At 55.7% G+C, this 10,937-nt stretch overlaps 2 protein-coding genes across 4 annotated transcripts in view; one reads left to right on the forward strand and one right to left on the reverse strand.

Annotated features, from left to right (window-relative positions):
* Positions 1-8,391, forward strand: part of Ranbp3 (RAN binding protein 3) — a 49,977-nt gene extending 41,586 nt beyond the window's left edge. The window contains exons 8-16 of one of the 3 annotated variants that reach the window (XM_041669624.1): positions 1,734-1,847; positions 3,083-3,186; positions 3,342-3,417; positions 4,111-4,213; positions 4,419-4,528; positions 5,428-5,548; positions 6,722-6,864; positions 7,202-7,394; positions 7,477-8,391. In XM_041669624.1, coding sequence (XP_041525558.1) covers positions 1,734-1,847; positions 3,083-3,186; positions 3,342-3,417; positions 4,111-4,213; positions 4,419-4,528; positions 5,428-5,548; positions 6,722-6,864; positions 7,202-7,394; positions 7,477-7,520 — 1,008 coding nt within the window. In that variant the 3' untranslated portion in view covers positions 7,521-8,391. The remainder of the gene's footprint in view (positions 1-1,733; positions 1,848-3,082; positions 3,187-3,341; positions 3,418-4,110; positions 4,214-4,418; positions 4,529-5,427; positions 5,549-6,721; positions 6,865-7,201; positions 7,395-7,476) is intronic. The other 2 variants (XM_041669623.1, XM_041669625.1) reach the window with 2 other exon arrangements.
* On the reverse strand, positions 8,355-9,623 carry Caps (calcyphosine). Its single transcript, XM_041669626.1, has 5 exons — positions 9,614-9,623; positions 9,419-9,519; positions 9,156-9,333; positions 8,866-9,072; positions 8,355-8,768 (listed from the first exon to the last, which is right to left on the reverse strand). Exons 2-5 carry the CDS (start codon positions 9,499-9,501, stop codon positions 8,667-8,669), a joined length of 570 nt encoding a protein of 189 aa, XP_041525560.1. The 5' UTR covers positions 9,502-9,519; positions 9,614-9,623; the 3' UTR covers positions 8,355-8,666.
* Between the last annotated feature and the right edge of the window lie 1,314 nt (positions 9,624-10,937).

The following is a 10,937-nucleotide window of genomic DNA, read 5'->3' on the forward strand; positions in this document are numbered from 1 at the left end:
TCTGCCCTGCTCTTGAATTTATCCATGTGGTGTCACAGTCAAAGCCACATGGGGACATACTCATCCCGCTCCCACAGCCTGCTTCTTGTAAGTGTGACTGAGACGCAGGAGGGAAATCAGGTGCACTGTTCCAACCAGGCTGTGCCACCATCCAGCTCCACCAACCCAGATCCACTTGAGTCACCCTCTGCAGTGCCCAGCCTGTCTGCCACAGTGCACGCCCCTCCCATCCCTTAGCGGAGGACATGCTGGTCCACCTCTCCAGCAGGCTGGATGCTCAGTGCTAACCCTGATCTGACTCTGGGTCTGTCCCTGTGGCGCCCAGATTTCACCCCAAGGCTCCACCTTTCCGATGTCCTGGGATGGACAGGATCACCGTGCTTATTGTCTCTGATGTGATAAGAGCAGGCAGAACCCTTCACAGCATTCCTGGCCTGTGACACAGTCACACATGTCAGACAGGAGGGCTTCTTGACTCTGTGAACCCTGAGACTGGGACTCCTCGATGTGGGTAGAAACCCTGGTAAAGTGACAACAGACCTGGGGACTAGTTCTCAGTAGGGGACAGTGCCCAACAAGGATATGGAGGACTATGCATACAAGCCATACTCCCTGTGTAGGCGTAGGACCCCATGGCAGAGCAAGAATGGAACCAGATGTATAGTGTCAAGCCGGGGGGGGGGGGGGGTTATTGTTCTCGTGACAGTCTCGCAGAGAGCGCACTTAGCGCTGTGCCACCTTTCCCACCACTGAGGGCTGCTGCCACAGGGATAGTGGGACTCCAGGAACTGAGAGCACCCACACACACACCTTCCATGTATGGCCAGGGCGTCAGCCCAGAGGTCTCCTGGCAACACTCCAGATTCCCCTCATCTGAGCCACATGGTTGAGCAAGTCCCTGAACTCAGGGAGTCACACTTGCAAGACAGTATTTAGAGGGACCAGTGACAGGACTTAATGGACTAAAACTGCTTGTTGCAAGCCTGATGACCTGAGTTGAAGCCCAGTGGAGAAAGAGACCAACCCGTCCAGGGAGCTACCCTCTGGTTTTCATGTGCATGCACACACATACACACACACATGTTTGTGCAGACACATAGTCAAAGAAATTAATTTGGAAAAAACAAAAACATAAGTTGGTGTAAAACAGTCCAGGAAGCTGTGTTGGAAGTGTGGGAGTGGCCTGCCATATGAGGTCCCCAGCCACTGGCTCTATGCACCGTGGAATCTCACATCTGTGTCCCACACCACACCATTTCCTCTCACGACTGATGGGGGCTCATTTGGTCTGTCTCTTGGTAGCTGATGCCCCATTTCTAGTGTACATCAGGACCCTTGGTTCTGATTCTGGCTCTGCTGGCACCAGGGTATGGTGACGTGTCTGGCCCCACTGACAGCCAGTGTCCTCATTCCTGAGTAGAGTCCCCGGGAACAGGTTCTTAGAAGTGCCTTCTGAGCCCCGGCAGACTGCCTAGGACCAGAAGCCAGTCTACTGCTCAGAGGGTGCCCTTGGGTCTTGAGCTCCCCATATCTACCCTCTGTCAGCTCCACTGAGGCAGGGAACTTCTGGTGTTGGACAGCTGCCAGGCTTCAGGGCTTTCTCTAACGCTCCTCACCCCAGGAGAATCTATCATAGCTGCCAGCCATGTGCGCGCCTGGCTGACTTCAGACTCCTGGACATCCTGTTGCCATCGCTTCTAAGTATGATTGGGTTCTTTTCTTATTCCCTGTAGGAGAAAGTGTTTCAGAAAACCCCACGTGGCACCTCAGAGGAGGGGCACTGTGAAGAGGAGCAGGCGGCCCCACAGGCCTTTGTGTTTGGACAGAACTTGAGAGACAGAGTGAAGGTATTTGCTGGGTGGATGTGGGGCAGTGGAACCGCAGCAACCAGTCCTTAAGGAGAGTGGCCTGGGGTACCCGCGACAGCCACACATCTACCCAGACATCCATTGCCCAGGGCACCGTTCCACTGAGAATCCCTCCCCACTCTGAGGTAGTGTTTCATGTGGCCCGGGCTAACCTCAAGTCCTAGGATTTTGGGCTACCTCAGGTCATCTTTCCAAGAACAACACTAAAATGCTGGTTGCGTGATTGATTTGGCATGGGTTTGATTTGAGATAAGGTCTTGAACTCACTGTGTGGTTATGGATGACCCTGGACTGATCCTCCAAGCCTCAGCCTCCTGATTGCTGGGATGGCAGTTGTACACTAGCCAGCCTGGCTTTGTGATCTGGGCCCTGGGCTCAAGCAGCCCCCAGTGGGGCGACCACAGAATCCTCAGCAGAGCGGTCAGACTGCTCCTGGAAAACAAGTCTGATGCCTGCAGTGCCGGAGCTTGGGGTCTGGGGCAGTTCTCAGTACCCACAGGACTCAGGATGCCCCTCAGAGAGTGATTTGGCCTGGGCTGCACAGCAAGACCTTTGTCACCACACTGAAACGCTCCCCCATGCAAAAGACTCCAGCGCACCTTCTGTCCCCTGCCCTCTGGTAGGCACCTCCTTCTTGGGGCTGGGCACCCACCATGCTCAGCCACAGGACCTCAGGCTTCTGTGGGCTCTGCACTCACCCTCCAGTACCATCAGGCACAGCCATGAGCCAAGGTCGCAGGATCTTCTAGTGTCAGGAGTGACACCTACATCATGGCTTTTAACAGAACCACGGAGAAACTATGGTTGTCATGGTACCATACCCCCATTATATGACTGGCTTCTAACAAGGTAGAAAAGCTCTTAAAGCTTTGTGATCCTCTCTGCAGGATTCTCTTCCCCACTTATTTTGAGTGCAGCCCATACCAGCCTTGAGCCTCAGCCTTCTGCAATGTTGAGATGACAGGTGTGTGGGTCCACACCAGACAAGATCTCACTGTGTAGCCCAGGCTGGCCTAAACTCTTAGGATTCTCCTGCCTCTCCCACCCAGTGCTGAGATTAAAGGCGTGCACCACCACACCCATCTTGTCTTTGTGTCTTCACCACTGTGTCAGGTGTGGCCATGTTGGTGGCAGATGTACCTTGTGCTCAGTGCATCCTCAAGGCAGGACTTGTCAGACAGGACCACGTGAGCAGCCCTTCCCTCTCTCTGCAGTTAATGAATGAGAATGCCGCTGTGGCGGATGCAGACAGCACTGCGCATCGCAGCTCAGAAACACCTACTGCAACCAACTACTTTCTGCAGTACATCAGCTCCAGGTGAGTGCGCTGTTGTGCACACATGCCACCAGGACTCTCCATCTCGAAGAGAGGTCCAGCTGGCCTGTGCGGCAGGCTGTGGGCCTGAGGGGGCGGGGGAAGACAGGCATTTGTGTGTGCCTGTGGTGCACACTGACGGTGCCACTCCTCTCCAGTGCAGACAGCTCAGCCCACAGTACTGACACCTCCAACAAGTTTGTGTTTGGCCAGAACATGAGCGAGCGCGTCTTGGTGAGTGGCCCTGGCTGGCACTGTTATCTACTTGGGGGTTCACAGCATGTGGCTCTCATGCTGTCTCCTGTGCAGTCAGGACAGGATTCTCAGGTACAGGAATGAGAAAGACCAGCTCCAGCTCACATTCGCTACAGGCTTCTGTTGCCCCCCAGAGGCTACTAGGGGGCCGGCTTCACCCTGTCTTTACTCTTCACTGACACAGGCATCCCTGTGGCCAGCGCCACAGCTGGCCCCAAAGCTACACCACTGAGATAGGTGGCCTGTGTCCCTGTTCACAGAATCAGCCATGCCTGCCACTTCTGCAGGACAGGGGCAGCCAGGATAGCAGGCGCATGCATATTCCCTGCTTCTGAACACTCATAGCCCAGGACGCAGAGTCTAGCCATCACCCACTCCTCTCGGCCATTTTCTCCCTCTGGGTGTGTGCCCAGCCCCACCATGGTGTCCACAGACTCTGGTCATGCCCCTGGCACCTGGTACGGTCGCCATGCTGCAGCTTATTCCTGTTGGTCTGCCACAGCGTGTGGTCCTGAAAGGAGGGCCTGACTAGGAATGGCTGTTGAGGACAGGCCCCTGCAGGGTGCTCAGGTTTCAGCCCTCCGGGAAGTGCTGAGCAGCCGTCCCTGCTGGGCCTCTCACTCTGTCCTCAGCACCCACAGCAGCTCCGCCCTGGCACGCTTGTTTCCTCAGAGCCCCCCCAAGCTGAATGAAGCCAACTCAGATGCCAGCAGGGAGACTACGCATGTCCAGTCAGGGTCTGAGCCATCGTCCCAGGAGGCTGCCCCCAAGAAAGGTAGGGCACAGCTCTGCACACACCTCAGGAGACTCCCGACCACTAGGCAGGGACAGCTGTGGCCCCAGTAGATGTGAGAGGTTGGCTTGAAGTGCCTGGGATGGATGGCGGGTGGCCATGCTCTGCTGACCAGGACAGGGCTCCTTGGGTCCCCAGGAGCCCCAGGCCTGCTGACTCGGTTGTGGTTTTGGGTCTTCTCATGCAGAGTCACTGGCCGAGTCAGCCGCTGCCTACACTAAGGCCACAGCGTGGACATGTTTGCTGGAGAAAGTGGAGGTCATCACGGGGGAGGAGGCGGAAAGTAATGTGCTGCAGGTGAGAGTGAGCGTGCTGAGCAGGGCGGCCAGGAGTGGGCTGCGTAGCAAGACCTGACTTCCAGAACAGCCAGTGAAGGCAGGGAGACGTCTGTGAGTTCAAGGCTAGCTTGGGCTACTGAGAGGGTTCCAGGACAGTCAGGAACATTTTTGCCTAAACCAGTTGCACAGCCATTGTCACAATTGGAGCCCCGTCCAGTGAGCTAGCACCCAATCACCCGCAGGTCTTCCCCTTGCCTCTGGGTTTCCCAGTTCTGAACACTTCTGGGATTCTCCGAAGTGTGGAATTTTGCCCAGGTTTTGTCACTGAGTTTGGCATCCTAGGTCAGTTGTTTCTGTTCCTGACTGGGTAACACCCCAAGGGACTGCATGGTGCCAGTGAACTAGTACTCGGCCCTTTCTGCTTTGGAACCCTCATAGGCAGGATGACACGTGCATGTTTGTAAGGACATTCACTTGCTTTCTGGGTTGGCAGTGGAAGGGACTGCCATGCTGTTGTCTTCCCAAGCACTGTAGGATGTCCCTGCAGCCGGGCAACTCATAGTAACACCCAGCACTCCTTCCCGTGGGAGCGAGGTGGCATCTCTGTGTGTTTGGGTTGCCAGAGTTCTTCTTGCTTATGCATTTGGGCAGGGTACATGGTTCCATAGTAGAACATAGCTTGCCGGAGCTTGGCTTCCATTCCCAGCACCACAGAAACCGAAACACATAAAGAGATGACTGTGCATAAAGAACAAAGCTGGGTGCTGGCTGGCAGCGTCCTGACTATAGGACTGGTAGGCAGGTGGGGTAATGAGATACCCAGCATCATTGGTAGCTTTGGTTTGAAGTGGAGCTTGAGTTTGGTGGGGTACAGAGGGTGGGTACCCATACCCTGCTCACTGACCCCATGTGTTACAGATCCAGTGTAAGCTGTTTGTGTTTGACAAGGCCTCACAGTCATGGGTGGAGCGTGGCCGGGGACTTCTGAGGCTCAATGACATGGCATCAACTGACGACGGCACGTTACAGTCCCGGCTGGGTGAGCACTGGATAAGGGTAGACCCTCCTAGAGGTGGCCCTGGGGTCACACCAAACCAGAAGTGTGGGAGCCACAGCTGGGACAGGGCATGGCTGTGAGCAGGGCCCTCTGGCTGGGGCCTACTGCTCCTGCACACCCACTCTCTGCTCAAGCATCCTTCATGGAAACAGTACAGCTCGGAAGCAAGGTGGCGGCAGGAGCATGTCAGCCTGGACTGTGAGTCCTCAGAGCATCAGGCACTGCTCCAGTGTCGGTCAGAGCTGCCCTCCTCCTGTTGGGGCCTTGTGAACATGGTCTCTCTGTAGCCCAGTCTGACCTGGGATCCACTGTGAGCTCTTCCAAAGAAATGGGGAACTCCTGTCCCATTTGGTTACGTTCCCTTGAAAAGTCAACTTAAGCCCAGAATTGGGAGGTGAGGCAAGAGGACTGCTGTGAGTTCAAGGCCAAGCCCAAAACAAAAACACAAAAGTTGGTGGAAGCATTTATAGTACTGCTCTAGGCAGTGACCTGTGACCCTGTGCATATGGGGTAGTGGGGACTTGTTGTTCTTTTTGTGTTTGTTTTGTTTTTAAAATTTATTTCATGTGTTTTGCCATGGGTGTTGGGTCCCCCTGGAACTGGAACTACAGACAGTTGTGAGCCACCATGTGGAAATCGAACCCTGTTTCTTTGGGAGAGCACTTGGTGTTTTTTTTTTTTTGAGCCTGTCCTGGAACTCACTCTTGTAGACCAGGCTGGAACTCACAGAGATCCACCTGCCTCAGCCTCCTGAGTGCTGGAATTAAAGACTTGGCCCACTACTGCCCAACACAGTCAGTACTCTTAACTACCGAGCCATCTCCAGCCCTAGTTTCCCCCCCCCCCCCCCATAACAGGTAGCAAGCCAGGAACTACCTGTATGATGCTTGTTCCTGGAGCCTCAGATGAGCTCCTGGCCTTGGGGGAAAGGGAGGATGGGACTCATAAGCCTGACTGGGTGGGGAGAGTTGGGATCCGCCTCACACACGTGGTGGGCTTGGGCTTGAGGTGGGAGCAGGTGGTCTCCATCTCAGGAGGGCTCTGTGAGAGCATGCCTGCCCTGTTCTAGACCTGCAAGGGCATGGCTCCTCTGGTCTTCTGGAGGTGGGCTGCAGGTCGGGGCATGTGTGAAGCTAAGTGGCCTCCTTACTGCAGTGATGCGGACCCAGGGCAGCCTACGGCTCATCCTGAACACGAAGCTGTGGGCACAGATGCAGATGGACAAGGCCAGCGAAAAGAGCATCCGCATCACAGCCACGGACGCCGAGGACCAGGGCGTCAAGGTCTTTCTGATCTCGGTGAGCTCAGGGGAAGGCTGGCGTGGAACACTGGCTCAGTGCTGGTCACTGTCCTAATGTCACAAAGCAAGGACACAAACCTCCTCCCTGGGCAGTTCCCGATAGCTGTGTGCACACCATGCTGTCCCCTCTACTACACATGTGCAGGGATGACAGACCCCACTCTGACCTCATTGTCCAGCCTGACTCTCCAGGGCCTTCCAGCACTTGTAGTCCCTTGTCAGAGAAGTCAGCTGATCAGGCCAGTGTGGCCCAGCGGCAAGCCAGGGTCTACATGTGTGGATGCTGCCCAGCCTGGCTACCACACACACTGCCACCTCACACACTGTCTCCCCAGGCCAGCTCCAAGGACACTGGCCAGCTGTATGCAGCCCTGCACCACCGCATCCTGGCACTGCGTAGCCGGGCTGAGCAGGAACAGGAGGCCAAGGCTCCCGCACCTGAGCCAGGGGCCACACGGGCCACCGAGGAGGAAGACAGTGATGAGGATGCAGTGCTAACTCCCTCAGGGGTCACTCCCTCAGGAGCCGGTGAGCAACACGGGGCCTGTGGGAGGGACTCCAGCTGGCCACAGTGGCTGTGCTGGGGCTGAGGGACCCACTCTTCCCACAGGCGCAGGTGATGAAGGAGATGGCCAGACTCCTGGGAGCACATAGCAGCGGAGCCACTGCGCCAGGCTGCTGCTTTGTCGTCTGTCCGCTGCCCGTCCCTCCCTGCAGGCCGCGTCATGGTGGTGTCTATTGCTGGGGTGGCCGCAGGCTGGATCCGCGTGTCCCCTCTGCAGCAGACGGGGATGCCAGGATGCGGCTTGGGACTCAAACCTCATCATATTGATGAGCAGAAAGAACGATCCCTGCCCTCCTCCGATCGAAAAGGCACATTGACACTTGTCACAGCTTCCGCTGGCTCTCAGACCCGGCCTGGTCACCCAGCCTCGTGGTGACCAGCTCTCCCTCCCTGGGCAGCAACAGTTCAAACTCTGAGCTCAGCGTTCTATTGAGAGCAACCTGCTGTCTGCTCAGCTTCCCACTCTGCCAGGTTCACATGGCTGATGCCTCTTTCATTTCTGATGGCCTGGCTTCCGAGGACCTGGGTGAAGCTGCTCTTTGGCTGAGCTGACTTGATGTCCCTGTGGGAAGCGTCCGGCCCCGACAGCGACTCCCTAGGTCTGGGCCTGAGAACGCCTGTCTGGACAACGCTGGCCCAGGAGGGTTCCTGTGCTCTTGTTCACCTGCACCACCTGGGCCTCCCTAAGCAGCATGGCCCTGAGGGATTGACCATCTAGGGCCTCTGAAAGGCAAAGGGCCTGTCCTCAGGCAGAAGGTGACACCCCCACCATAGACTGTGTGGTTCCATCTCTGCCCGGGCCACACCCGGGGAGCCAGCAAGGATACCAGAGGCTGCCTGGCAGATGGGTCAGTCACACTGCTTCCAGCCTTAGCCAGTCAGTGACAAGTGACTCCAGACGTCGCCCATGTGTTTTGGAACATTTATGTAAGATTGTCATATGAAATGTATTTGAGAACTGCATTAAAACTTTTAACTAAAACCCCGACCTCCCGTGCACCTGGCAGCTAGACAAGCTGGGTGTGGCCAAGGGGGGCCCTGATGGGGTCAGTGCTCAATCCAGCCAGGCCTGCGGGTGGCCCTGCCAAAGACCTGGTCCAGCCGGTTCTTCAGCCTCCCATTCTCACATATTCCCCTCCCTGTGTCTAGTTGGGGCCCCAGGACAGTGGTAACAGTAGCAGATGTGTCAGGGGACTAGGCTAAGGGCAGTTGTCAGGCAGCTGAGAGCTACAACATCAGAGGCGCCAGGCATTGCTCACCATGGCCACGAACTCTGAATCAGTGTCCACTGAAGCGCTGAGTCCCCTGTAGTAGTCTTGGAACTCGGCCAGTGTGACCTATGGGGGGGGGAGACGACAGGCTATGAGGGGGGAGGGCTATGAGTGGGACCCAGGCCAGGGAAGCTGCCCTGTGGAAGGTACCAGGTGAACACACCTGCCCATTCTTCTCAAATGTGTCAAAATTGTCAAGGAATTGATGGAGGGCCTCATCCTCTGTCCACTCTCCACTGCGCACCTTGGGGTGAGCGTGGCCAGAGTACACCCCTCGCAGGTCGTCCACAGTCACCACACCATCCCCTGTCTGGTCCAGCTTGGCAAAGGCAGCTGCAATGACGGCTTCTCGGGCCTTGGACATAGGGGGCTGTAGAAGGGGACAGTGACTGAGGGGTGCTGGGGCTGGCCACTCTCACTGGCACCCCTCACAGTGTCTGAGGCCAGCCTCACCTGTAATGCCCGCAGGAACTCCTCCAGGTCCAGCGTCCCACTGCCATCACGGTCCCAGCGCTTGCACAGTGCCTCTGCCTCTGCCTCCCCCACATCCAGCCCCAGCTGACCCAGGCTCTGCCTCAGCTCCTCTGCATCCAGGGACCGGCTGCCATCCTTGTCCAGGCGGCGGAAAAACCTGGGGAGCAAGATATCAAGTTGGATTCCATTGATGGGAACCGCCGGGCCAGAAGGTGCTGAGAATACTGGGTATGAGGGCTCACCTGGCCAGGCCCTGGATGCCCGAGGCCCCTCGGGATAGACACTGGGCTCTCATCCTTTCTATGGTGGCATTCACGGTATCCATTATGAGCACAAATGAACACTGCAGAGACAAGAACTTGCAATGGGTTTCTGTACTCGGCTGGCCTGACAGAGCTGCTAATACCACACAGCCCAAGATCACCCCAACCACTCACTTGGCTTGCCTGTGTCAGGGTCTGGCCGGTGGAGCTCCAGGGAGGTCTGTGCGTCCTGCCTGGCACAGCTGTTGCTAGGCAATACAGACGGCTCTGGGGACAGGGAGGGGCCCGACTGTAACTCTTTCTGCGCCAGATACATTAGCTTGCCAAGAAGGGCAGGCACTGTGACTGACTCCCAGACCCCTGTCCACCCCTGGGGCCACAGTAGCTTCAAGCCTGGCTGGAGACTTGGGACACACAAGCTGTCTCACTCTGGACTTCAGGGGTACCCCAGCTATTTGGAAGACTTGAGGTGGGGACAGAGCTGAAAGTCTGAAGCCAGGTTGGGCTACAGACTGAAACCTTTGTCTTAAAAAAAAAAAAAAAACGGGGCCTGGTGGTACACAAGTATAATTAATCTCAGCGTGCAGGAAATGGAGGGACAGGAGTTCCAGGCTATGTGAGGCTGCCTCAAAATCAAAAGAAACATTGTCCATGAGTTTGCAAGCCAACCAGTGTTGTGATTGAGTTAATGAGAAACTGAAGTGACATTTTGCTATCCAAATGGATGGCCTGTTGTACTCCAAACATTGGCGAGTATCAGAAAACTAGCTCATTGTTTTCAGTTTTTGGTGCTGGGGATGAAACCCAGAGCCTTGGCATGCCAAGCAAATGTTGGTAAGTCACCCCTCAGGCACCATTGCTTTTCTATAGAGAAATGTAAAATATAATCAAGAATTGCTGGGAACGTTCCTTTTCACAGTGCTGGGATAGAAACCGGGGTCCCAACCCATGGCAAGTTAGCCCTGCCACTGAGCTACAGCCCAAGCAATTCTGAGTCTTAAGATGCAAGGCTGGCCACAAATCACAATCCCAGAGAACCCAGACAACAATGAGGACCCTAAGAGAGACACGCATAGGTCTAATCTACATGGGAAGTAGAAACAGACAAGATCTCCTGAGTAAATTGGGAGCGTGGGGACCTTAAAAAAAAAAAAAAAAGATGCAAGGCTAGGAGGTAAATCTCAGCATTACAAACACTCCCCCAGCCCCCTTCCCCCACCTGGATAGTCACAGGCTGGGGAGTGGAAGGTGGGGCATGGGTGATAAACCAACCCTTGTCCCCTAAATTCAAAGTTGCTTTGGTGCACAGAGCAGTTTCCCTTCCCTTTGGTCTGAATTTCCTCAGCTGTCTCAGCCTGTGCAGAGTTGAGGGCTCCTGACTCCAACCCCAGCCCCCACAAGAAGGACAGCCCAGGCTTAGAAATAACTGGTTTATTCTGGTGCGTCTCCCCTGTACAAACAACTCCCCTTTCCCCTCTGTTTCCTCTATTGAGGGTCC

The sequence above is a fragment of the Microtus oregoni genome, unplaced genomic scaffold (genome assembly GCF_018167655.1).
Source record: "Microtus oregoni isolate MIOR12 unplaced genomic scaffold, Mior012 000019F_ref0000042, whole genome shotgun sequence".
Classification (NCBI taxonomy): domain Eukaryota; kingdom Metazoa; phylum Chordata; class Mammalia; order Rodentia; family Cricetidae; genus Microtus; species Microtus oregoni.